The sequence below is a fragment of the Colletes latitarsis genome, chromosome 2, assembly GCF_051014445.1.
Source record: "Colletes latitarsis isolate SP2378_abdomen chromosome 2, iyColLati1, whole genome shotgun sequence".
Taxonomy (NCBI): domain Eukaryota; kingdom Metazoa; phylum Arthropoda; class Insecta; order Hymenoptera; family Colletidae; genus Colletes; species Colletes latitarsis.
Window position 1 is genome coordinate 4,147,118 of NC_135135.1, and position 26,293 is coordinate 4,173,410.

The 26,293-nt window shown below is 44.3% G+C and overlaps 1 protein-coding gene across 2 annotated transcripts in view; it reads left to right on the forward strand.

Moving 5' to 3' along the window:
- Positions 1-12,807, forward strand: part of Micu1 (Mitochondrial calcium uptake 1) — a 274,642-nt gene extending 261,835 nt beyond the window's left edge. For both annotated transcript variants that reach the window (XM_076784222.1, XM_076784221.1), the window contains exons 6-11: positions 2,436-2,596; positions 2,749-2,865; positions 3,896-4,020; positions 7,283-7,410; positions 10,029-10,118; positions 12,529-12,807. In XM_076784222.1, coding sequence (XP_076640337.1) covers positions 2,436-2,596; positions 2,749-2,865; positions 3,896-4,020; positions 7,283-7,410; positions 10,029-10,118; positions 12,529-12,683 — 776 coding nt within the window. In that variant the 3' untranslated portion in view covers positions 12,684-12,807. The remainder of the gene's footprint in view (positions 1-2,435; positions 2,597-2,748; positions 2,866-3,895; positions 4,021-7,282; positions 7,411-10,028; positions 10,119-12,528) is intronic.
- The last annotated feature ends 13,486 nt before the right edge of the window (positions 12,808-26,293 follow it).

A 26,293-nucleotide genomic window follows, 5' to 3' on the forward strand; every position in this document is an offset into this window, starting at 1 on the left:
GTGTTTACTTATCTTACTAGGAAAACGACTAGGAAAGATGACGCATAATAGTACTATATAAAATCATAAAGATCACTAAAGACTGTAAAATTGTAGAAACACTTGATTATCGCTGGATCTATTTAACTAACTTCTACAATTCATTAGCTGTTACTTTTATGTTTAGAAACAAATGTTATTGCAACGGAAAGCCTGACAGACCACGCAAAGTATCCTTCAATTTCTGTGCTGTTTCTGTTTTATAGAAAATATTTGAAATGTTCACCATTTGCGGTGATACAAAGTTGTTATCTTTTTACTGCTCAATCACGTGCATGTGTTGTCATTTTTGGGTTTGCAGCATACGATACAATAATTCTCTGTTTCATATTTGTCTGTGTAGTCGGTATTTCTTGATAGACTAGATTTTGTATTGTTTCTCGTAAGAAGAAATCTAATGGCGTTAAATGTGAGGAACGAACTGGCCACAAAATTGGTTCTCCATGTCCTATCCATCGATTTGGATAAATTTCATTTAGTGTCCTCATTCTCTGACCATAACGTGCTGGACACTCGTCGTCATGTTGTAGCCATATTGTTTGGCGAATATTCAATAGTACATTTTCTACTCGTAGTCTCAATGTATTTCTTATAAAATATTCATATTTTTCTACCATTAACAAACCTTATTGATAACATTATGTATTACATACATACAGGGTGTTCAGCTACGTCTCAAAATTTTAATGGGAAATTCTAGAGACCAAAATAAGTCGACAATCAAGAATTTTGTTAATTGAGGCTTTATTAAAAAGTTATTAACGTTTAAAGTACGCCTGTAGAACGACAATCTGCGAATAGATGTGTGCGAGTGACAGATCGCGACTGATCGGTTCTAGTTGTTCTCACTCAGTAAGTAGTAAGTAGAGTTCTTCATGCTGAGTGAGAACCACTTATCGCGCGCACAGAGCTGTTCGCAGTTTGCCGTTCTACAGGCGGAACTTTCAACGTTAATAACTTTTTAACGAAACCTCAATTAACATATTAGTATTTGTGACGTCACCTCCCATGCTCGCCACCAGAGGGGTCGCGCTCTCACAAGCGCTCGACCGACCTCTCAGTTGCTATATACAGGGTGTTCGACTACCCCTGGGAAAAATTTTAATGGGGGATTCTGCAGGCCAAAATAAGACGAAAATCAAAAACACCAATTTGTTGATGGAGGCTTCGTTAAAAAGTTATTAACAATTAAATTCAAAAATTTCAAATCGTTCTGGAAAAATTATTTTCGGTTGTGGGGGTCAATTACAATCATTTTTGGTGAATAGACATACCCCCGAAATCCTATCCACTTTCTAGAAAAAAATTCGAGAAGGTGTGAAATTTTTCGACGGAAAAAAAAAATTTCAAATCGTTTTGCAAAAATTATTTTCGGTTGCGGGGGTCAATTACAATCATTTTTGGTGAATAGACGTATCCCCAAAATCTTGCGCATTTTCGAGAAAAAAATTCAGTACGAGCGGAACTTTAAACGTTAATAACTTTTTAACGAAGCCTCCATCAACAAATTGGTATTCTTGATTTTCGTCTTATTTTGGCCTCTAGAATCCCCCATTAAAATTTTTCCCAGAGGTGGCCGAACACCCTGTATACACTCCTCGAACGACTTCCCAATATCCCAGTCGTCTAAGGCAGGGTCTGCTAGGAAGCCTTACTGATGGAGTCCACTAGCAGGCCCGAACGAAACGCGCCCCCTCCTTTTCTTTTCTGTGCTCCTACGATTCTCACGAGCAGCCTCATACGGCAGCGAAGCAACGCCACATATTCTTGATTTTCGTGTTATTTTGGCCTCTAAAATTTCCTATTAAATGTTTTTCCGAACAGATATTAAACATCCTGTATACGGTGATTGATAGAAAAGCTTCTCGCAGCCTACATAATTTTTAAAACAATTTTCTCATTGGAAATCAAAGCATTTCGCAGTGACTTCTGTTCCTTGGTAGCTTGGCATTTGAAACTACAGCTCACACATACACACGAGAAACGTCTTCACTGCGGTAGCCGTCAGCTTATCGTGTAGGAACAAAACACCTTGACGTAATGTTTACGCGGCAACACAGCGACTCGGTCTTTGAATACACTAACAAGCGAATCGCCCTGTAGGAGGATTCAATTGTGCAAGAAACGTGGAAATCAGTGACAATAGACATGTATAGAAAATCATAAACAGGTCGACACAGAATCCGTACAAAGGGACCTTGCCGATGTAAAGTACACATCCGAACAAAAATTAATTGTCTGTTTTACGGCAAAAAGGATTAGTAACCAAATATTAAAAATGAAAGTAGTATACGTAAAGATAGTGGCAAAAATAAGTTTCTGAGATATACGTTAGTAAATGGTCGCCACTGTATGTCTGTCATTGTACACTTTTAAACGCATTTTTCTTTTTATAGCTTCTAGAAGACATTTTGAAATTGCCTTTAGAATGTTTGATTTTAACGGTGATGGCGACGTAGACTCCGAAGAATTTGGAAAAGTTGCTACCTTAATTCGACAGCAAACTAGTATCGGCAGTCGGCATCGCGATCATGTTACTACTGGTAACATGTTCAAGGTATTGAACATTATTGCAATACTGATAATTAAGACATTGAGGGAATGATGGATTTATTATTGAGTGCAATGAATCTTATCAGTAGTTTTATTTACAATTATTTCATTCTACATTCTATTGTTTAAAATGTAATTTTATTCGTTGAAATATAGGGTGTTAATTCTGCATTAACTACGTACTTCTTCGGGTCAAGCATGAAAGGAAAGCTTACTATTGAGAAATTCCTTGAATTTCAACAGCAGTTACAGAAAGAAATACTCAGTTTGGAGGTAAATAGTTATGAAACATTTAATTATTTATTTCGATAAATAAACGTAATTATTTTTTCTACAAATAACGGGTTTTATTTTTATGTACATTTGGTAACGCGAAATACAATATCATTTAAAAGACCATTTTCAATGACTCTGACACATGAATCAGACTGTGTCTCACCAACAACACAAATCATGTTTGTTTTAAGATCAACAACAGTTTGTAGTTTGTTGAAATAAGCAAGGGAGTCAACATAGCCCCGCAAAAAAAAGTCTAATGACGTCGAGCCGCAAGATCTTAACAGCTTGCATTTCTCGAGATAATCTTATCGTTGAACTTCGATTTCAGTAAAACGATAAACTATTTTATTTTAATGTTTTATTTTAACAAACACATGTATCTATTGTTGATGCTACGCAGATGTTACGCAGTTATTAAATTATTAAAAAAGTTATTAAGAGTGGTTATATAATTTAAGCGAAATATGTTTCTTAATTTTTATCACAAAACATTTGTTCGGGTTTTCTGACTCAATATTAATTGTAGTCTTTATATGTATAAGTGTATTAAAAAAAAACTTATCCTTTATTTATGTGTGAGATGTTACCGCTTTATACTAGTTTCAATTCCAATCTATGTACCTCGAAAGCGAACATGCTAGAAATATTGCAAAAATATTCAAAAAGAAATATATTCTTTTTCTAAACCCGTCAAAGATAAGACAAATTTCTATTTTGGCTCCATTGCTTTATCTACTTTCTATAAAAATACGCATCTGCATAAGCACACACAACCTATCCATAACTGTGTCATGAATAGTATTTAATGTATATAAAGATTAAAAAATTGCAGGAAAGTTTATGCGTACCAAATTGTGACGTACATTTTCAACATAAATGATGTACTTATTAATGTTTTAAGTTTTTCTTCTGTAAATAATAGAAATAAATATTCAAAGCTATTATTGAATGCTGACAGCTGATATTAATTGTCTTGAAAGTTATACAAACAGAAATATAAATAAATAAAGCTAAATTTGTGCAGTTTGAGAGAAGAAATCCAGATGACAATGGTAGAATAACTGAAGTAGACTTCACAGAATTATTATTGGCTTATGCTGGGTATCCTGACAAGAAAAAGACAAGAATATTAAAAACCATAAAGAAACGGTACGTATCTGCGTGTAAATTATTAAAGCATCGATTGAATAATTATTCAGAAGAAGGACCTATCTCCTAAAACCCTGTTTTGAGACATTTAAACTTCAAATTTTTCATTTTGTTGAATAGTTTGAATTTCGCGTTCGCGTGAGAATCATTTTAAGCCCGTGAGTCCAATCTACTCCTTCGAATTTAAGGAGCCTGTTCCAATGAAATGCAGTTGATACCTAACGTACGCGCCTAAAAGATTTCCATATATAGACATTCTTATAACAGCATCACTCATCTTTTGACCTATATAAGGTGTTCGGCATCTATACGGACAAAATTTAATTGAGCCTTCGTTAAAAAGTTGTTAACGTCTAAAGTTCCGCCTGTAGAACGGCAATCTACGAACAGCTGCGTGCGCGTGATAGGTCGAGGCAGGCTGGTTCTAGTGGCTACTTCTTCGATTATCGATTATGGACGTCGGTAAAAGATAAAAGCCGCCCTCAGGCTCAACGATACCGCTGCATATAAACATCTGCTGCAGTCAAATTTCACCTCTGCTATAAAATGGCCTACTGACGTTGATACGATTTTCGATACAACCAACGGATTTAAACCTTTTTTTTGTTAACCCGGGGAAATCCTCATTGACACCCGTGCTCCCTCTCACATTACAGTTAGTATCGACTCAGCTGTTGTATTTCTTTCTTAAAACGTATAGATTTATTTATAATAACATACAAAAAACACCTTAACTAAAACCTTAACAACTATGTAACTCCCTTGTTCTGCGTGACTCTTTTGTCTCCTCGATACACCCGGTATCCCTCTCTCACTCCTTACTACCAACCTCACTCATCATCACTGTCAACTTCCACAACCAAATCACCACCGATGTCATTCACAGAAGATTATCCCCTAACATCAGCCAATAATGCCAAAGCATGAGGACAGGCGTCGCTATTACACTATGGCCAATCAGCGTGCCTAGCCATCAAGTCACCTCTCTATCAGTAGATAATTAGTAGTAACAGAAAATGTACACAGTGAACCATTTTCATTGAAACAAAAGTATTGGCACAGATAGAATTTCTTAAATATAAATTATTATAATGTTGAATTTAATATTTAATATTTCCTAAATAATATTTTAATTCCAAATTTAATTTTTCCGCACTTTTTTAAAGTTCCTTTTCTAAATATTTAGGTGACCATATTGGTCCATTGTAATTTCAATAAAATCAAGCTCTTCAATACCAGAAGAGCTCGTATCCTACGATTACTTTAAGTTGAGCTCTGAGAGGTAGAAAGTAGCCAGCAGCGAAATCGAGTAGTAGTAAAAAGCAATTCCTTACCGAAGATATTTAGCATCCGATTTATTTCACTATTTCTTTTTAAAGTTATTAACATTACGTAACATTTCTTGTCTTATTTTAATCAAAAAGAATCGGTATTCTTTGAAAAATTGTTTTCTAAACTTAGTAATTACATTAAAAAATAATAAATAAATTTGTATTTTACCAATTTTTATTCAAAATAACAACTTTAATCTTTTAAAAAAGTCACAATCAGTCACAAAATAACGATTAATGAATTATTAATGATCGTAATGTAATCTACTTTTACTTAAGAGGTTACACCACCTTGATGGGCTCAAAACAAGCGGCATTTTCACGAATTTTTTACAAAAAATATGCGCATTCAGTCGAAATGATCAGCTTACCATGTATAAATCATTTTTTGAACTTTTGAAAGTAATTTTTGTTAGATGTCCTTGTTTATTAATAACAGAGGAAAAGACTTTATCCGAACCATGTACGGTACGCTGGTGTATGTGATAACTCACAACCCGTTGAACCGAATGTAATGGAATTTATTATAAATATTACCCAATAATATTCTCTATTGGTTGATGCATAATTGTTTCGAATTTCAAAACATTGTAAAAATTATAGCAACTTATAGGAACTGGATTTTTCAACGATGTTTTTTTATCATATCTTGAGATGTAATTTAAAAAAAAAAAAAATTGGTAGATCAACCGATACAGAATGTTATTGAGAATATGTGTACCAAATTTCATTATATACGGTTGAACAGTTTTTGAGTTATCACACACACCAGCATACCGTGCACATCGTTACGTGATCGGAATAACGCCTAGATATACATATAGGGTGTTCGGCCACCCCTGGGAAAAATTTTAATGGGAGAGTCTACAGACCAAAATAAGATGAAAATCAAGAATACTAATTTGTTGATTGAGGCTTCGTTAAAAAGTTATTAACGTTTAAAGTTCCGCCTGTAAAATAGTAATCTGCGAACAGCTGCGTACGGGCGGTAGATTGCGGCAGACCAGTGCTAGTGGTTCTCACGCAGTATGAAAAATTCTACTTACCGATGTTATCGTCAACCTTAAATTGTTGTGTCCACTCATGGGAACGTGAACACCTTACGTTGAATGAGATTCAACTTGTCTTATGAAAATTCAGAAGTGCATATCCAAACTCGCTCGACAAGATTTTCACAAAGAGAGGTTGAATGCCACTTCCAATACACAATGTTGTTAAATTATACTCTCTTCAACTTTGTATTTTTCGCGGCAATGATTTTCTGACGTTGAGATACAATTGGGTCTCTCAGACCCACTTTTAAAGTGGCAGTCTTAGTATTTCAGCAGCTTGACAAGAAGTAAGGCTACATAATTTAATCTTATAGAATCCGCGAGTTCTGCATAATTTCTATTGCGACCATTTTAGTAACCACTTTGGGTCCCCGCATCGCCAGTGCGTTAACACTAAGCAAGAAATGAATAACTATTAACAATTTATTAGAATTAGTGACAGAACACACAGTACATTTGTATACAAAAACTTGAATCAAAGATAACTCGTTTCATTTAATAAGTGAGCAAATCACTCAGTAACCTAACGTTAAATTAAGTAACCCGTGTAATTATAATTGAACGTTCCTACAGATGCAACTTTACCTTTAAATCGAAGTCATCTGTAATAGTGTGACATTATATAGTAATATTACATTGACAAATATGACATTTAAAAGAAGAATCTAGCTCAACAGATTCCTTTTCACTGTTTAATACTTTTATATCTCAATCTATTGTCATAGTGTCACATTAGCGGAGGATATATATAATATGATTTATAAAATCTAAAAATGCAATAATCCTTCAATGACCCTTCTTCCGAATACCTATTCAATTGCAGGTTTTAATTATGATGTTATATATTTAAATACATAATAATGAACCGTATATTTACAGTTTCAAGGAGAGTCCAAAAGGAATAAGCAAGGACGAATATCTTAAGTTTTTCCATTTTTTAAACAATATTAACGATGTAGACACTGCATTGACGTTTTACCACATCGCAGGAGCATCAATCGATCAAGGTTTTTAATAACATTATAAAAAGATTTTCTTACATAACAAATTAATTTCCTGAACCTTTCAATATATTCTATTATCTCGTTATTTTACATTTATCGTTTCATATTAAAAATTGGTGCATTTAGATATTAATAAATGAGCTATTTATAAGCTAAAATGGTTAACTTCATTTTTTAACATTTTCAAAATTTTAATTAATAAAACAGAAATGTAACCAAAGCCTTTAATTGATATACAGGGTGTTCGACCACCCCTGGGAAAAATTTCAATGGAAGATTCTAGAGACCAAAATAAGACCAAAATCAAGAAGAGCAATTTGTTGACTGAGGCTTCGTTAAAATGTTACTAACGTTTAAATTTCCGCCTGTAGAATGGCAGTCTGTGAATAGCTGTGTATCCGCGGAAGGTTGCGGCAGGCCAGTGCAAGTGGTTCTCATGCAACGTGAAAAATTCTACTTACCGAAGTTATCGACAGCCTTAGATTTTTGTGTCCATTCATGGCAACGCGAACACATTACGTTGAATGAGATTCAACCTGTTTTATAAAAATCCAGAAGGGCATACCGAAATTCGCCTGACGAGATTTTCACAGAAAGAGCATACACACTCTACAATTGACCACGGCGTCCGCGAGTTACCACAAATAATCCTTTCAAGCTTTAACCACTATGCAATTAAATAAACACGCACCGCGATTATGTTATTCACGAGTATCCATGTGTCTGCGAGCAAACAACAAACTGGTGGTCATTCAAACAACAAATAAACAACAAATAAACTCTCTTTCTACGTTACCAAATAATTTGATTTAAAACAGAAATTTCGTATAAAAAAAGTAGTTTAACAAAGTTTTGTTTTATTATTTAATTGATTTATTTAGTTGAAAATAGCAAATTAATAGAGTCTTGTGTTTAGTTGAATCATGTTGTGCGCTGCACATTGAGCATCTCTGACGTAAGAATCAGGGGCCTGATCGGCATTTATTTCTCTGAACCATGTCGATGAATGGTACAGTCAGCTGCTAGTATCATTATATTGCTCGACGTGAAAGCAAATCGATGCGAAAATTTGGTTTACTCTCAGATTCCTTTTTACATTTTTAAATTTAAGTATATTTAAAAAATTAATAACAGTTCTATTCGTAAGTAACTCGGGCAATCGTGGTGCACATACACATAAACACTCACGAATAACACAATCGCGAGTGCTTATTTAATTGCATATTGGTTAGTGTCTGAAGGGATTATTTGTGAACACTCGCTAACACTGTTGCCAATTATGAGGCGTGTATGCTCATGTGTGGGTGATTTTTGTGCACAGCATTGAGTATTGTACTCTTCTGGATTTTCATAAGACCAATTGAATCTCATTCAGCGTAAGGTGTTCGTGTTCCCATGTGTGGTCATAAAATTCTAAGGCTGTCAATAACGTCGGTAAGTAGAATTTTTCATGCTGCGTGAGAGCCACTAAAACGGGCCTGCCGCAACCTTCCACACACACGCAACTGTTCGCAGATTGCCGTTCTGCGACACGTCCTGCACTCGACAATAGAATGATATGCTCCAACTTTACCACTCTCACAAGTACCTGACCTACTGTTATACTACCTATTCCTATACACAATCACTCATAGTGAAAATCATACAGGTCGTATCGTGATAAGTGCTGCTCTGTATAATAACAGGATAACAAATTTGTTTGAAAAAAGTGTCATTCTACGGACTAATACTTAATAATTGTTTACATAAAAAATAAGAAGTTAAACATTATTCTTTATTGATGGACAAAAATGATTACTATATCGTACGCTAAATCATTCTTCCATTTAAAATTGTTCAGTATAGTAATATCATGTTTCTGTAAACAAATGTTACACAATGTTTGGCTTTTCATTTGTTTCTCTATTCTTTAGAGTCAGTCGGATGACATTGTATAGATACCTATTGTAGAAAAATAAAAAATGATCCAAAATGATGCACTCCAGCTTTTACGATTGACGTTGATTAAAGTCTAGGAAAGTCTGTAAGTGCAAAAACTATTACACGAAATTTATAGCCCGATCAAAGCCGTTTGTAAGCACCAAGAAAAGACGACAAAGATTAGAGTTCGCTAAACGTTATATCAATGTTTAATCCGTAGTTGAGACATGCTCGCTCGGATATTGTAATATTGTACGAAGTGCGCCGATTAAGATTACCTCGAAGGACCACCCCTTTTTCAAGGGACTAAACAAGACAAATAGGTTTCAATGTTTATTTCAAAACTCAACAGAAAATGTACAGTGCCTGTGCCCGAGTCTATAGCTACACCGAAGCGTATCTATGTAGATGTACATATATTATTTTTTCAATTTCTTTTCTTTTCCATTTGTGGAGTTAATCAATTTGGCAAATAAACAGTTCAAATGGTAATAATAATATTTACGTTTTTTAATCTTGATGTACCGGGTGCTTACTTACATGTGGGCAATCTTTCTAGAAGCGATTATACCCGCCAAAATATAACGAAAAATAGATATTGTTGAAATGCATGAAATGTTGAATTTCAGTTCTTATTAATATGAAACAATAATTAACATGAGATTATACTAACTCGACTATATTCATTGTAATTTTTGCAGCTACACTGAAGCATGTGGCGAAAACTGTGGCGCACGTTGACTTAACTGATCATGTTATACAAGTGGTTTACACAATTTTTGATGAGAATAGTAAGTATATTAAAACTCTTCGTTACTGAAATTGGGTATAATTAATTTTTAATATCATTTAACGAAATTGTAATCTCACATTATATCACATTATACATATAGGGTACATTTATTTGATAACTATAAATCTAAGTATCTCGAAAACAACACATTTTTGGCAAAAACGTTAAATACAATAATTTTTTAATTTCAAAGGAGAAATATATCTGGCTTATTTATTTGTTATTTGTTAAACGTTTCCAAGATTATTTGAAGGATAACTTTGTTTTTTTAAATTAAAATCTATATTTTTATTTACAGATTCTTATTTCAAGTAAAAAAAAAAAACAAACATTTGTATGGAACATTTTTTTATTAGATTTTTTTTTACAAAAAAATTATTTTCTCAGAAAAAATTTAATGGGAGAATCTAGAGGCCAAAATAAGACGAAAATCAAGAATACTAACTTGTTAGTTAAGACTTCGTTAAAAAGTTATTAATGTTTAAACTTCTGCTTGTAAAACGGCAATTTGCAAACAATTGTGTACGCGCGGAAGATTGCGGCAGATCGGTCCAAGTGGTTCTCACGCAATATGAAAAGTTCTATTTACCGACGTATCGACAGCCTTAAATTTTTATGTCCACTTATGGGAATGCAATGTAACGATACGAGCAGTTATGTGCAACTGACTGTGCCATCGATCGATGTGTTCAGAGAAACAAATGCCAATCAGGCCCTGATTCTTGCGTCACAGATACTCAATGTGCAGCGCACGACATGATTGAATTAAACACAAGACTCTATTAATTTACTATTTTCAAATAAATAAATCAATTAAATAATAAAACAAAATTTTGTCAAACTACTTTTTTTATACGAAATTCCAGTTTTAAATCAAATTATTTGGTAACGTAGAAAGAGAGTTTATTTGGTCAGTGGCCACATTTTATGCACCCCTGCAGTCAACGACCACCAGTTCGTTGTTTGCTCGCAGATACATGGATACTCGTGAATAACATAATCGCGGTGCGTGTTTATTTAATTGCATAGTGGTTAGTGCTTGAAAGGATTATTTGTGGTCACTCCCTGACGCCATGGTCAATTGTGGGGCGTGTATGCTCGCGTATGGGTGATCTTTGTGCACAACAGTGAGTACTGGAAGCGATGTTCACCCTCTCTCTGTTAAAATCTCGTCAACCGAATTTTAATATGCCCTTCTGGATTTTCATAAGACAGGTTGAATCTCATTTACCGTAAAGTGTTTGCGTTCCCATGAATGGACACAAAACTCTAAGGCTGTCGATATGTCGGTAAGAAGAATTTTTCAAGCTGTGTGAGAACCACTAGCACTGACCTGCCGCAACCTGCCGCGCGCACGCAGCTGATCGCAGAATGCCGTTCTACAAACGGAACTTTAAACGTTAATAACTTTTTAATGAAGCCTCAATCAACAAATTGGTATTCTTAATTTTCGTCTTATTTCGACCTCTAGAATCTTCCCTTAAAATTTTTCCCCGAAATAGCCGAACATCCTGTATATTTATTTATTTTATTTTAATAAAATAAAAGAATCTTTTATTTTGAAATTTGTTTCTTTTATCCTTCGACATTTCTTTCTATTAACAAATGCAGGCGAGATATTCAATGTAGCATCCGGACATTTGGTCAAATACACTTGATCGAAAAATCTAAGACGGACATTTGATCGAAAGTAGGGAAGTGGCCGTAGCTTAGTAAAAGAATAGATTGGAAATGAGGATTGATGTGAGTTAGGACTAGTTTGAAGAAGAATGTCACCATCATAACCACATATTCACTGCCATAGGCCGACTTACGTAAACTTTGTGTGATGGACACAGAAATAGCGATCGGAGTAAGTCAGGGATAATTTTAAAAGCAGACCTCCCCCCCCCCCCCCCCTGTTACGAGTGCCCGATTACTCTTCCATGTATCTATTACGAGTTATTTCTGCTTAGCGTGGTGTTCTTTGAAAGCAGAATCGAAGTTGGTTAGAGCTAGATTTAAAAAGACGGCAACCAGGTAATAGGACCCAGTAGCTTTTGCGATAAATACGAAGTAAAAATCTGGTTCAAAAGAGTAACCTGACACTATTCGTAAGCCTAAAACTGACATTATATTTGAGTTAAAAAATAAACACAAATATAAACATAAACACATACAAAGCAATAATTTTAAAGCAAGGGCCAAGCAAGGTGTAAATTGTGTAATTGAAAAACGTGTTGAAAAATGTTCTTTTGCTCAAATGTTCGTTCAACCAAATGTCTTTGACCAAATGTCTTTGACTTTGGTTTTCAACCAAACGCCCTGGTACCCTTCCAGGTAGTCAAGTTATTCAATCCATCTTATATTATATTCTATGTTTCAAATATGTAATAACATTAACAAATCTTCTTTTTATAAACTTCTAGTGGATGGTCAGTTAAGTAACAAAGAATTTGTTGCTGTAATGAAAAACAGAGTTTTGCGAGGATTAGAGAAGCCAAAGGACACAGGTTTTGTGAAATTGATCGAATCAATGGTGAAATGCTTGAAAACCAGTTACAGCATGCCCTTTGATAATTAAAAAAAGAAACAGTATTCTCCTATAGGGTACATATAAATTACTAAATGATATTAATTAACAATTTATCTAATTACAAATACTATGTACAATGATTATACTATCAATAAATGAATGTGTGATAAAATCTTCAATCTTTATAACTATCATCCTTAATAAACATCATAATTTCTTGTATGTACTTGAATATAAATAAGATAATTTGTATAATTTATATTTATATGTTTATATGGTAAGTGCCATTTTTTAATGTACTCAATAAAATTATTGTATTGTATTTTTTGGAATTAAAAAGAGAAAAAACTATGATAGTTTTCTATTAAATTTTATAGCATGGTTTAGTCTATATTTAAAAAGTATATACAATTTTCTTCATGTAAAAATATTTGAAATTGCTTAAGATAGTTGTTTTTATGAAGTTTTAAACAACCTTTACGTTCCAATGTCACTTTGCCACAATACTTTCATCTACGTGATTTGGGTGTTCAAAGGACCGTGTTTGGAATGATGGTAACTACTTACTCCTTCGTATACCTGAAGATGATGAGGTTTGGTTTCCTCATCTTGTTCGGGAAGACGAAGAGTGCCAACTACGACTTAACTGACTGTGTTGTCTTCGATAAGGTCGGGGAATGCGGAGTTTATCTGTAGTGTACAACCACAGACGAGGTATACGAGTAGACCAATCACCTTATGGACTTTCGCGGCCGAATCTGACTGCCATACCGACCTGAAAATTCGGAGGTGATTTTAGCGGCCTCTTCTCACGGATGGCGGTCAGTTGAGAAACTATTCACTGAATTAGTGTTGATGGGCAGAAAGCTGTAGTGGTGCGTAAATACATGTGAGTTGGCAGTGCAATATTATCAGACGGCAAACCTGTGGCCAAAGGAAACTGCCCCTCCACTTACACACCCAATGCACAACCACCTTGTATATGAGTTCTGGCGTTTCGTATACCTTCGGGGATTCGAGAAAGGCGGCGAATGTGAGTCTACTCTTCTTGCTCTCAACACAACTGAAATTCGACCTAGCATCACGGCATGCGATATCGAATCTCGGCTGCCCAGGCATTTTTTACTTTCCGACCTATGTATGCGCATATAAGCAAAATACCATAATGTAAAAAAAATTTCAAAATTTCAAAATTTTTTTTACGGAAATACACGTTTCAAGACTCCCTAATCATATTTTAACTATGAAAAAAAAGACATTTTTTTACTATGCTTATGGACGTGCGTTCATATATTTATACTATTTATGCGATTGAGTCTAAACAACCGAATGAATTTCAATGTAATTTTAAATTTTTAAATCTGAAAAAATTTGGTAATACTGTCCTATTTGCCCTCTTTGTTTAGCAATTTAAAAAAAAACGCTGATTCGTTGAAATCAATCATATTAAAATAAAAGACTGGAAAATTTTTCTTCTTTCAATGAAGGAAACTCTTTTACTTAATCTTTTTCGAAGGCGAAGGTGAAAAAGTCGATTTCGCCACGGCAACAATGGTTGGACGCGATACATGAACGTTCCCCCGAAATAGGGGATCGGTTTTTGTTTTCCAGAAATGCGAGCGAGGCAAACGAAAACGCGAAACGCGTTAGTTGGATAACGGAGAGAGTCGCGAGGTTCCGTATGAAATAAAAAGACATGACCCCTAGCAACAGCATGCGTGTTTTGTTTGCCCCACATAGTCATCCAAAGGCTAAAGCTTGAAATTAAAATCAAAATAAAAATTAAATATACAATATAAAATTTTTCTATATTGCAGAAGATAGGGATAAATTATAGTTAATTGTATTATGTAAAATTTATTTCAACCACTTGAAAAATCATCTTCAGTCTTCTCCATTCATCATCAAGCCTTTCTCCTTTGAATGTAGATTAACTTGCTTTATTCCTAATTAATTTATATTTGCAGGCATGTTTCTATAAATTTCAAATCCATAAATCAATTTGAATTTGTGATATTATGTCAGCCAGTTTCAAAAAAATGGTTTCAAGAAAAACGCATTTAAAATTTCTGATATGATTATTAACCGCTGGGTACTCTTCCCTTTAAATGACTATAACTTTGTTACTTCTACGAATTTTAATGAGTCTACGTCTATAATAATTGCTGAATAAAGAGGACGAGTTGCAAGCCAAAGATCAGTTGCAGGGTTTTTAAAAAAGGCAGATTGGCATTTTTCTTCTCATTGTTTGCAGCGTGTTTGCGAGGGATGTGACCGATATATAAATATGGATATAATCAATTCATTTTCCTTCAATAAAAAAAATTCTCCATTGCAAAAATTCTACAGTATTCTTACATTTTTTTATAATTAAAAATTTTCCCATATGATTAGAAAGTAGGTATACGGCGAAAGCTATACAACTTTATATGTATACAGGGTGTTCGGCCACCCCTGGGAAAAATTTTAATGGTGTATTCTAGAGGCCAAAATAAGACGAAAATCAAGAATATCAATTTATTGATGAAGGCTTCGTTAAACAGTTATTAACGTTTAAAGTTCCGACAGTACTGAATTTTTTTCTCAAAAATGCGCAAGATTTCGGGGGCATGTGTATTCACCAAAAATGATTGCAATTGACCCCCGGAACCGACAATAATTTTTTCAGAACGATTTGAAATTTTTGAATTTAATTGTTAATAACTTTTTAACGAAGCCTCCATTAACAAATTGGTATTCTTGATTTTCGTCTTATTTTGGCCTCTAGAATCCTCTATTAAAATTTTTCCCAGGGGTGGCCAAACACTCTGTATATAGTGCATGATCGCTTCGTATGGAAAGTCAATAAATCTTCAAAAAGCGTCCAGGTCCGATTTTGAGAAATGTAAGGTCTGTCAGTCACGATGGCTTTTGCCGTTTACTGACGATCCGAACGTGTGGCGATTGGCGATGCCAGGCCTGCTTTCGAGAAATGTAAGCGACGTCAGCGATGCAAGAGCGAGAAGAAAAGCGAGTATCAGCCTGTTCTTCTCGCTTCTTCCGAAACTCTACGAGCTCACGTATACGCAATTGGGCATAGTGTGCGAAAGTGGAATGAGGAGTTCCTGGGGCCCCCGATGTGCGGTTTGATAATACTGATTTCGAGTCGCAAATATGTTTTTGCCGAGTTATTTTTTAAATAAATGATGTATTACAATTTAAAATAAAAAATAGAAGATTTGCGGTGTACGTCTCAATGAGATACATTCTTAGGTATTTTAATAATCTTGAAATTTTTAAATAACCTTAATCGATTGATTACTCCAATGAAATTAATCGATTAATGTCCAATTATGGACCGTACAACTTTCATTTCGTTAAAAAATAATAAAATTTCTGAAATTTAATTTTCTGTCTCATTTCCTCTTTTGTTCATTTCCAAATCTGTTGGTAACGTTGCAGTGACACGGAAATGGTAATGGGGCTCTAGAGCCCCAGAGAATCGGGCCGAAAAAATACATTAGGTGATAGGTCTACTCGTATACCTCGTCTGTGGTACAACATTCTGTTGCGAAACCGTGTTGTAGAAAGCGTGGATCATTATTTTTTATTACTTTCCGTTTACCATTCTTTTATGAAGATATCAAGGAAGACATTGCAAGCCTTTTTGCTGATTTTATCCAAATTAAAAAAGATTTGACAGGGAACGAGGTAAGCTACCATTTTCATGTGTTTGTCATGGGTTGTATTGTTGTCACGAGATGCGTGCTGTCATTCAAAATATTTTCCGGGTAGATACATTCGATGTACAGCCAATCCATTCCATTAGAAATCTAATAAAATATATTAACAAGGAAGATAAAGTTTTGTATTTTGAGGGTGTGAAAATTACGGAACTTTCATTCTATTACCAGTGCGTTCATTTATTGCTCTCCATTGGTCACCGTATATACAGGGTGTTTGGTAACTGGTGGAACAAGCGAAAAGGGGGTGATTCCACATGAAAAAATAAGTGTAAAATATAGAATAAAAATTTTTCATGTGGCTTTGTTTTCGAGGAAATCGGCTTTGAATATTCGCCGGTTACGCGTGCACTTGATCATGTCTTGTTATAACATATTTCGCTGTAGATTATTGTCTCGATTGAAATTTATGTTGATAAACACTTCCAGTATCATGGAATTGTTTATTAACTTCACCTTAAACTTAAACTGCATAATATCCATCGAGACAATCATCTATAGCGAGATCCACTATAACAAGACATAGTTAAGTGCACGCGTAACCGGCGAAAATTCAAAGCCGATTTTCTCGAAAACAAAGCCTCACATGAAAAATTTTTATTCTATATTTTAGATTTATTTTTTCATATAGAATCACCCTCTTTTCGCTTGTACCACCAGTTACCAAACACCCTATATATTTGGAGTCTTTTTCCCGAGAATTTTATTTGCAAGAGGGTGGAAATTTTCGAGGGTTTGGACGTGTGCTTTCATCGTGTGCCCCCATACCTGACAAGGCTAGTCGGGTCCTACCTTAGCGACAGGTGGATCAGTTGCACCGGCCGGGATGGAGTATACATGCGGGGGGGGGGGGGGGCGTTCGCGGTGTTCTGCGGGGATCGGTTCTAGGACCCTTGCAATGGAACATCGGGTACGACTCGGTACTGCGGGTCCATCTGCCCGCTGACGTAGCGCTGGCGTGTTATGCCGATGACACGCTGGTGCTCGTCAACGGGACAGACTGGAGAGAGACAGCGTGCGCCGCGGAGGTAGCGGTGGGCACCGTCGTCGCCGAAATCCACATGCTGGGCCCTAGAGGTGGCACCCCAGAAAACGGAGGCCATGTTCTTTCAGAGACTTGGCCCCTGTGGAGTGTCACCGGCCGGCCTGGGGATCCGTATTGGGACAGCTTACGTCGAGGTGAAGGCCTATATGAAATACCTGGGCCTGATCCTCGACAGCCGGTAGCGCTTCGTCGAGCATTTCGACCGCTTGGCCCCCCGTGTGGAGAAGGCGGCTGCCGATCTAGGCCGTCTTCATCCGAATATCGGGGGGCCAGATGTTGGAGTCCGCCGCCTCTACGTGGAGGTGGTGCGTTCAATTGCCCTCTATGGGGCCCTACTTTGGGCACCAGACATGGATACCAGCCGGCGCAGTATCACCGTGCTCAATCGTCAGCTGGCCATCCGGATTGTTAGAGGCTATCGCACCATCTCCCACGAGGCGGCAACTACCCTAGCGTGTCTCCCGCCCCTGGAACTCCTAGTCTGCAGAAACCAGTTAGTTTTCCGGCACTCCAGGGAGCTCCAAGAGGCGAGGAGGCTGCCAGAAGAGAGGAGCGTTTTGTTTATGTGGTTTTACCAACTTATTCAAGTTGGTGCAGTCCTTTTTTTTTTGTACGTGGGGAAATCCACATGGACACCTGCGGGCCCACCCGAAGGGCGGGCCGGCGGGTAGTGCCGTACTCTTACCGGCTAAAACCCCACGGTGACCATCCTCAGACGCCTGGCGAGGGACCGGGAACTCTAATGAGACATTACAGAGTCCCCCGCCGCGTCATGCCTCTACAGGCTTCTCCCGGTGGGAGGCACTCCTCCCACCGCATTCCCACTCAACCGCAGGCGCCTGGTCACCAGCGCCGGCGGCCCCGTGACATGGGACTAAGCCGCCGGCCGGGTGGCTACGTTGGCCGCAGGACTCATCCGCAGCCAACTAGCCAACCATTTTTTTTTTTCCCCGTGGGGAAAATCTTCGAAAGATTCCCTCCCACCTCTTTGGGGAGAGGTGGGAGGGGTGTGTGGGATTCTCCGCGCTCATGGAATGACGGGCGCGAGACCTGCCCACAAAATGCCCCACGGTGACCCTTCCGCACGATTTGGGAGGATACCGGGAATCGCTCGAAGCATACTTGCGGTATCCTCCCCGTGCCTGCGCTGTACGCCCATCCACGGGGGGACAAAGGGGGTCCCCCCGGCTGTCACGCTATCTCATGGCGGCAGGACGAGCTCACTCTATCCCGCCACCATCCGTCTCGGTGCCGCGTTCAGTGGCGGCTGCGAGCCCCAACTCGCAACCGCTCGCGACACCATTTCTGCCCCTCGGTGGCTGGTGGCTCATGGCCGCACCATGCCACCGAGGGTGCCTCCCGATGCGCCGGACTGAAATTAGGGTGGCACTCCCACCCCCATCCGGTCTGGCCCTGTGCCTTGTGGCTGGAGGAGGCTCCCTTCAGGAACCCCCTCCCAGCCAGGGTCATCCGCCACGCCGCGGGGGCCGCCCATGACGCCCGGCGCCTGGGCGACGCCCTCCCGCCACCACACGAACGCGAGCCTCAGCACGCCGCTCTTTCTACCCCTCGGCGGCCGGGAGCTCATGGCCGCTCCAGGCCACCGAGGGTCCCTCCCCGTGGGCCGGACCCACCCGGTCCGACCCTTCGCCGCCTGGCGGGAGGAGGCTCCCCTCAGGGCCCCCCTCCCAGCCAGGGTCATCCGCCGTGCAAAGGCGGCCGCCCGCGACGCCCTCGCGCCACCATACGAGCGCGAGCCTCAGCGCGCCGCTGAAGCTCGCGCTCCCTTCCCGCGGCCTCCTTCTGCAGCATTACGGTCTCGCAGAAGGAGGCCACGGCCCTCCACTTCCTCTCGCTGCCGAGCATGGCGCGCAACACACCCGGCAGCGAGACTTCCCGCCCTATGACGCCGACCAGGACACGGCGCTCCCCCTCCCACGCTGGGCATACCTGGAGGGTATGATCAGCCGTGTCCTGCTCGGCGTCACAATGGCAGCAACGCGCCGTCGGCTCCTTCCCTATCCGGCACAGGTATCTTCCGAAGCTGCCATGCCCGGAAAATACCTGTGCCAGCCGGTAAGTGAGGCTTCCATGGCCTCTGTCCAGCCACTCACTCAGGAGTGGCCGAACAGCCCCGACTGTCCGGTGCCCCGCGGTTGGCAGGGCTAACCGCTCCTGCCACGCGAGCACCACGAACTGCCAGGCCTGGCGCTTCAAATCGCCCCAAGCAGGTTCCTGCTCTTCCGGGACCGCCCCCACTCCCGCACGACGATCGACACGATGATGATACATCATCGCGTGCGACCGCGCGAGGAGATCCATGGGCGGCATCCCCGCAAGAACCGTCGCCGCCTCATGCGACACGGTCCGGTAGCCGCGGACGACCCTCAGCGCCATCCGCCTCTGCACCCGACGCAGCATCGTCATGCTGCGCCGGGAGGCCGCCAGGTCGTCCACCCAGACGGGGGCCCCGTATACGGCCACCGACTGAACCATTGCCACATAGAGGTGGCGAACTCGACCCGCCGGGCCCCCCAGGCTGGGGAGGATCCGGCCTAAAGCCGAGACCATCCTCTCCAACCGGGGAACCAGGCAGCGGAAATGCTCCTCGAAGTGCCAGTAGCTATCGAGGATCAGCCCTAGATACCTCATCCGGGGCTTCACCTCGATATCAGCCCCACCCACCCGGATCAGAGGGGGTGGCGGATCCTGCCGAGGTGAATGGAACGCTATCACCTCGGTCTTATGGACCGCCACCGTCATCCCCATCCCCCTGATCCGGTCGACGACGCGTTGCACCCCCTCCTCGGCGAGGCGCTTGGCCCTCCCCCACTGAGCCCCGACGGCCAGCACCAGTGTGTCATTTGCATAACACACGGCACTGACGCCGTCGGGGAGGTCGGCCCGCAACACCGCGTCGTACACGATGTTCCACAGAAGTGGCCCGAGGACCGACCCCTGCGGAACCCCGCAGTACACCTCCCTCCGCATATCGCCATCCCGGCCCGGATACTCGATCCACTTGCCGCGGAGATAATCCCCGACGACTGCCCTGAGACACGGGGGGACCTGATGATATTCGAGCCCCCTCCGTATCTCCCCCCAGGGAAGGGTGTTAAACGCGTTGGCAATATCCAGCGATACCGCCAACGCCACCCCTCCCCGGGAGACGGCCGACTCCGAGAGGGCCCTGACCCGACTGATCGCGTCGACCGTCGACCGGCCCCCCCGGAAACCGTACTGGCAGTCGGCCAGACCCGAAGCACCCCGCGACAGGTGCTCGACGAGGCGGGCAGCAATCATTCGCTCGAAGAGCTTGCCCTCCTCGTCGAGGAGACAGATGGGCCGGTATGCGGATGGAGACTCCGCGGGCCGACCGTCCTTCCGGAGGAGGACCATCCTCGCTACCTTCCAACTGGGGGGGGGAATCGCCCGTCCCTCAGGCATCGGTTAAACAACCGCTTGAGGTCGGCCCCAAGGACGCCGTGGGTTAAGACCCAAACCCGGCTGGGCACACCATCCGGACCCGGGGCCGTGTTACGCGCCCCGAGCCGTCTGATGGCCGCGGCCAGCTCCCCCTGCGTGACCCCCGGCTCGGCCACCCACTCCAAAGGGGCCGTCGCCTCTGCCGGAGGACGTGGTCCCATCTCCCCAATTGGGAAGAGAGTATTGATCACGTCCTCCAGCAGCCGGGGGGCAAGACCCTCGGCGACGGGGGGCGCTCACGGGCGGAGCTTGTTCAGCACCACCTTATAAGGGCGCCCCCAAGGGTCGTCATCAAGGGTCCCGAGGAACTCCTTCCATGCCCGGGTCTTGGCCCGTTTGATGGCGACCTGCAGAGCCATCCGCGACATGCGGTATGCCTCGCGCCACGCTATCGTCTCTCCGTAGACGACGTCGCGCGCGGGTGTACTGGCGTCGGGCGCGGACACTCGCGTCTCGCATTTCCGCGATCGCGGCCAACCACCCGTACACTGCCCGGCGAGGAGAAGCCCGCCCGACCCGGGGCATCGCCGCGTCACATATGTTCGCGACCATCCTCCCGAGCCGGGCGGCCTCCTCCTCTATACTCGGCAACTCGGCCGCCCCCTGCGGCCAAGTTGCAGCGAGGGCAGCTGCCATCAGGGCGTCCTTGTCCAGGCGCCGAAGTGCCCAGCGGCGCGGTGGGGTACCACCCGGACGGTGGTGTCGGGATGCATCCCCCCCGGCGGCAGAGACCTCCATCCGGATATACCGGTGGTCCGAGAGTGTCTCTGCCCCCGCGACCACGTGCCACCCCGACACCATGCGCACGGCGTTGGGGGTCGCGAATCCAACATCCACGATAGACCCCCAATATCGCCGCACACACGTGTGCCCCGACCCCCGGTTCAGTAACCGAAGGTCGAGCCCCGCCGCCCAGTCGCCCAGGATCCCGTCGCGAACGGAAGTCCTGGGGGACCCCCACGCCACCGACTTGGCGTTGAATTCCCCCAGGACCAGCACCGGCCGGGCCGCGCAGCGCTTCACGCATGCCGCGACCTCGGCCCGGTACTGCTCGAACGCGACGTGACTGCTGCGAGGCGAGATGTAGGACCCCACCACGGCGACTCCCCCCCAGTCCACGGCGACGAATCCCCGACCGCGCTCCAGCATGGAGAACGGCGGGGACCCGTCGCCACCTCCCCATACCGTCGCCACCAAGCCGCCCGCATCGCCCACCCAATGAGGGTGATCAGGGACGCGGTACGGCTCGGCGGCGACAGCCAGGCCAACCCCCCACTCCGCGAGGACTTGGGACATCATATCTTGTGCCGCGCGGCAGTGGTTGAGGTTGGCCTGGAGGAGGAGGCGGGGCGCCATTAATTACCGACCGCCCCAGCCTCCTCCCGGCTGTCCGTCCCCGTGGCACCGTCCACCTCCATGGTGGACGATGCCACCGCCCGCGGCGCCGGAGCCGGAACGGCCCGCCTCTTCCTCTCCTTCCGGGAGGAGGGAGAGCACTTCCTGCTCCCCACCCTGTGGTGGGTTGGCATCCCTCTGTCCGCACATAGCGGGCAGTGGTGGGCCGCCGAGCACTGGCTCGCGCGGTGGTCCTTCGCCCCGCACCGGTAACATTGACCGCTGCGGTCCACCGGCGAGGTGCACCATTGCCTCACATACCCCAATTCGAGGCAGCGGTGACACTGGAGCGGGCGCGGCGCGAGTATCTCCACTCGCGCCGAAACCCACCCCACCAAAACCCTCCCGGATTCCGCCAATTTATGGGCGGCGGAGAGGGGGCAGCGGACCCACACGGACCCCAGGCCGGAGGGAGATCTGCGGATCTCCCCGACCCGCAAGTCCCCCTCAGGGCAATCCTCCGCCCTTGCTAGGGCACGCGCCACGTCCTCCGCGGTGATCGAGTCGTCCAGCTCACACACGCGCATCTCCGTGCACTTCGTGGGCCGGGCGACCCGGACACCCCGCTCGCCCAGCTGCTCCCGGAGCCTCTGGGCGAGTCGGTCCGCCTTCACGCCGCCGTCTGGACCGGGGATCTCCAGCAGGAGACCCCCAGTCACGGCCCGCTTCGCCCTCACGGAAGCGATGCCAAGCTCTTCCAGGGACACATTGTTCCTGGCGAGCCGCATCGCCTCCGCGAGGGTCAGGTCACCCCCCTGCGCAACGGTCTGCGCTACCGCTGCCGTTTTAGGGGGGCGGCCAAGTCGCGCCTTTGCGGCCTTTCCTTTGGCCGCGGGCGGCGGGGGCGGAGACTGCGCCTGCGAGGCCTTGCTCGCCGCCCTCCTCGCCCTCCGCCCCACCACATCGCTCCAGGACACCCCCCCTTGGGACGGTGCCGCGGAGGACGCGGGAACCGGGACCACGGGTACGCTTCCCCCCTTGGGGGTCACGACCCGAGGCCCCGGAGTCGCCACGGTGGGCGGAGCCTTCGCTCCCCCCACCTTCGCCTTCCCCGGCCGTGCCAGCACTGGTCGGAGTGGCACCACCCTCCCACTGACTGCTCTTCCGGGGAGGAGCTCCTCCCGGAAGGCGGCCAGCCTCTTGTCGATCATGTCCCCTATCCTCCTCAGGAGATCGTCCTCTGAGGAGGACGGGGACCTCTGCGCGGGCGGAGTGCGGGTGGAAGGGCCCGTGGTGGCCCGCACCACCTCCGCCGCACTCCGCTTCATAACGACCGCAGGGGGGCGCGGCGTAGGAGGAGGGAGGACAGGAGGGAGGGCCGCGCTGTTCCAGCGCGCCTCTGCCCTCATCCTCCCCCGTCGCTCCTCCTCCAACAGGAGCTGCAGACGGGCGTTCCGCCCGCTTAGCTCCCGCGCCGCGTCCCTCATCATTTGGGCAGCCTCCCTCAGAGCCTCTGCCCCGCCGCTCTTCTGCCCCTTGAAAGAACAGGCAGCGGCCACTTTCTCCACTTGTCTCAGGGACGAGGAGATCCTCTCCGATATCTCCTCGGTCACCTCGTCCCTGAGGCAACTCATCCGGACAACCGGGCTCATCGCCCTGCCCACTCCATTGACGGCCTGCCCCGTCATCTTTTTCTTGGAGCCTATGAGGCTCCTGGTGGAGGAGAAGGACGAGACTGACGCAGTCTCGTCGTCATCCTCCACCCTCCACGAAGCCGGGCCAGGCGCTGGGAGCGGCGCGGGCGCCGTCACTCCAGTCCCAACACTGCCTTCGTCCTCCCCCTCTGACTTACCCCGTCCCATCCCCGTTTTAATTTTAAACTCCATACTATTTCCACGAGCAGGTCGGAAGAAAAGGTCCGCCCGGGCAGAGCCGCCTTACCCGGGTAAGCCTATATACTCCGGGGGTTCGGCAGGTGCCCCGGAGGTGGTCGCTTGGGATTGGGCCTCCTCCCCCAACCATGCATCCCATCGCCGCGCACCATAACTTAGGATTGGAGGGCGATTTTATAGAGTCGCCATACTCGCGGTCCCGGGCGGTTAAGCCAAGACCCCCGTTCCTCCTGCCGTCACGTACCATTCACAAAACCAAAACTGGAGTTGTGAATGGGTCGTTGCGACGACCAACAGGAGGCTTACGGTGTGATTAGCATCAGGTACCTCGGGGTCGCTACACCCCGTACTGCGCTACACCCCGTGTCGTCACGGCACTGATGAATGACTCGTCACAACTCTACTACCGAAAAGGAACTTGTAGCTATTATTAACACTATTGAGCATTTTCGACCTTATCTCTGTGGTAGAGAATTTGCAATATAGGCTGATCATGTGCCTCCTTCTGCGAGAACGTAATGTTGCAGAAGGAGGCCGCGGGGAGGGAGCGCGAGCTTCAGCGGCGCGCTGAAGCTCGCGCTCGTGCGGTGGCCCGAGGTCGTCGCCCGGTCGCGAGGCGTCGCGGGCGGCCACCTCGGCGTGGCGGATGACCTAGGCTGGGAGGGGGGTCCTGAGGGGACCCTCCTCCCGCCAGGCGGCGCCTGGTCGGACCGGTTGGGGGTAGGAGTGCCTCCCCCTACCGGTCCGACGCAAGGGGAGGCACCCTCGGCGGTCTGGTACGGCCATGAACGCCCGGCCGCCGAGGGGTGGAAACGGGGTCGCGGGCGGTTGCGAGTTGGGGCTCGCAGCCGCCACTAAACGCGGCCCCGGGACGGATAGCGGCGGGATGGAGTGGCCCCGTCCCGCCGCTATGAGGCAGTGTGTCTACTGGGGGGACCGATTGTCCCCCCGGGGGATGGGCGCGAAAGCGCGGGCACGGGGAGGATACCGGAAGAATGCTTCGAGCGATTCCCGGTATCCTCCCAAAGCGTGCCGAAGGGTCACCGTGGGGTTTTTAGTGGGTAGGTCCCGCGCCTGTCGTTGTACGGGCGCGGGGAATCCCACACACCCCTCCCACCTCTCCCCAAGGAGGTGGGAGGGAGTCTTTCGAAGATTTTCCCCACGACAAAAAAAAAAAAAAAAAAAAAAAAAAAAAAAAAAAAAAATATAGGCTGATCATAGACTTCTGCAATGGCTTCTTAGCTGTAAAAATCCGTCTTCGAAACTCGTTCGATGGCATTTGCGTCTTAACGAATACAAATATATTGTTGCGCCGGAGCGAGGCGTTTCTCAATAAACTCATAATAACACAAGAAATACAACGTAACACACAACTTATAAACACATACTAGAAACTTTATTAATATGGCTTTAAACACGTCTGTTCCCTACGAGGTCTGTCGTAGATCTAATCTTTCAAATCGTTGCCGGTTCCTCAGCAACCGGAAGGCACGGGATCTCGCTTCCGCTCGTTCGCAATCCGTTGCAACAATATAATAAGATATAAACCGGGAAGAGTAAACTCAAATGCAGACGGTTTATCGCAACTACATCCTGATCAAGAAGAAAATTTAAAATCCGTGCTTTGTACAAATAGATCTAATAGAATATATCAAGATTGTACTAAATTTCACTGTACAAATATGGACCTAATCGACTTTCCAAAGGAAGAAACACCTCTTGAAAAATTAAAAGGTCTGTAGCGGCCATTGTGTAGCCCCCCAGCCCCCTCAGGTCCAATAATACTTTTGTGGTCCGAAGATTTGGACAAGGATAACCAATACTCAGATTATGTAATCGAAAACTTTAACATAAAATCAACCCCCAATAGGTTACTTAAGTTACAAAACGATAAACAAACTCTATTAATTCTATTTCCTTAAAATCTAAATCATGACAAACTCGATTATCAGAATTTATTTGAAAGTTTTAAAGTTCTTCAAGACACAAAATCAGACAACTTTATTTTAGTACCACCCAAACGAAAAAATGGACTTAAACCTGAAATTTTTTTAATGAATTAAAAAATTATTCGGCTTTTTCCTAATCAATCTGCTGAAATTCAAATTATATTACACTAATTTGCTTAAACCATAGTTTCCAGATGAATCTGATAGTTCTGTAGGGAGCATAAAGTAA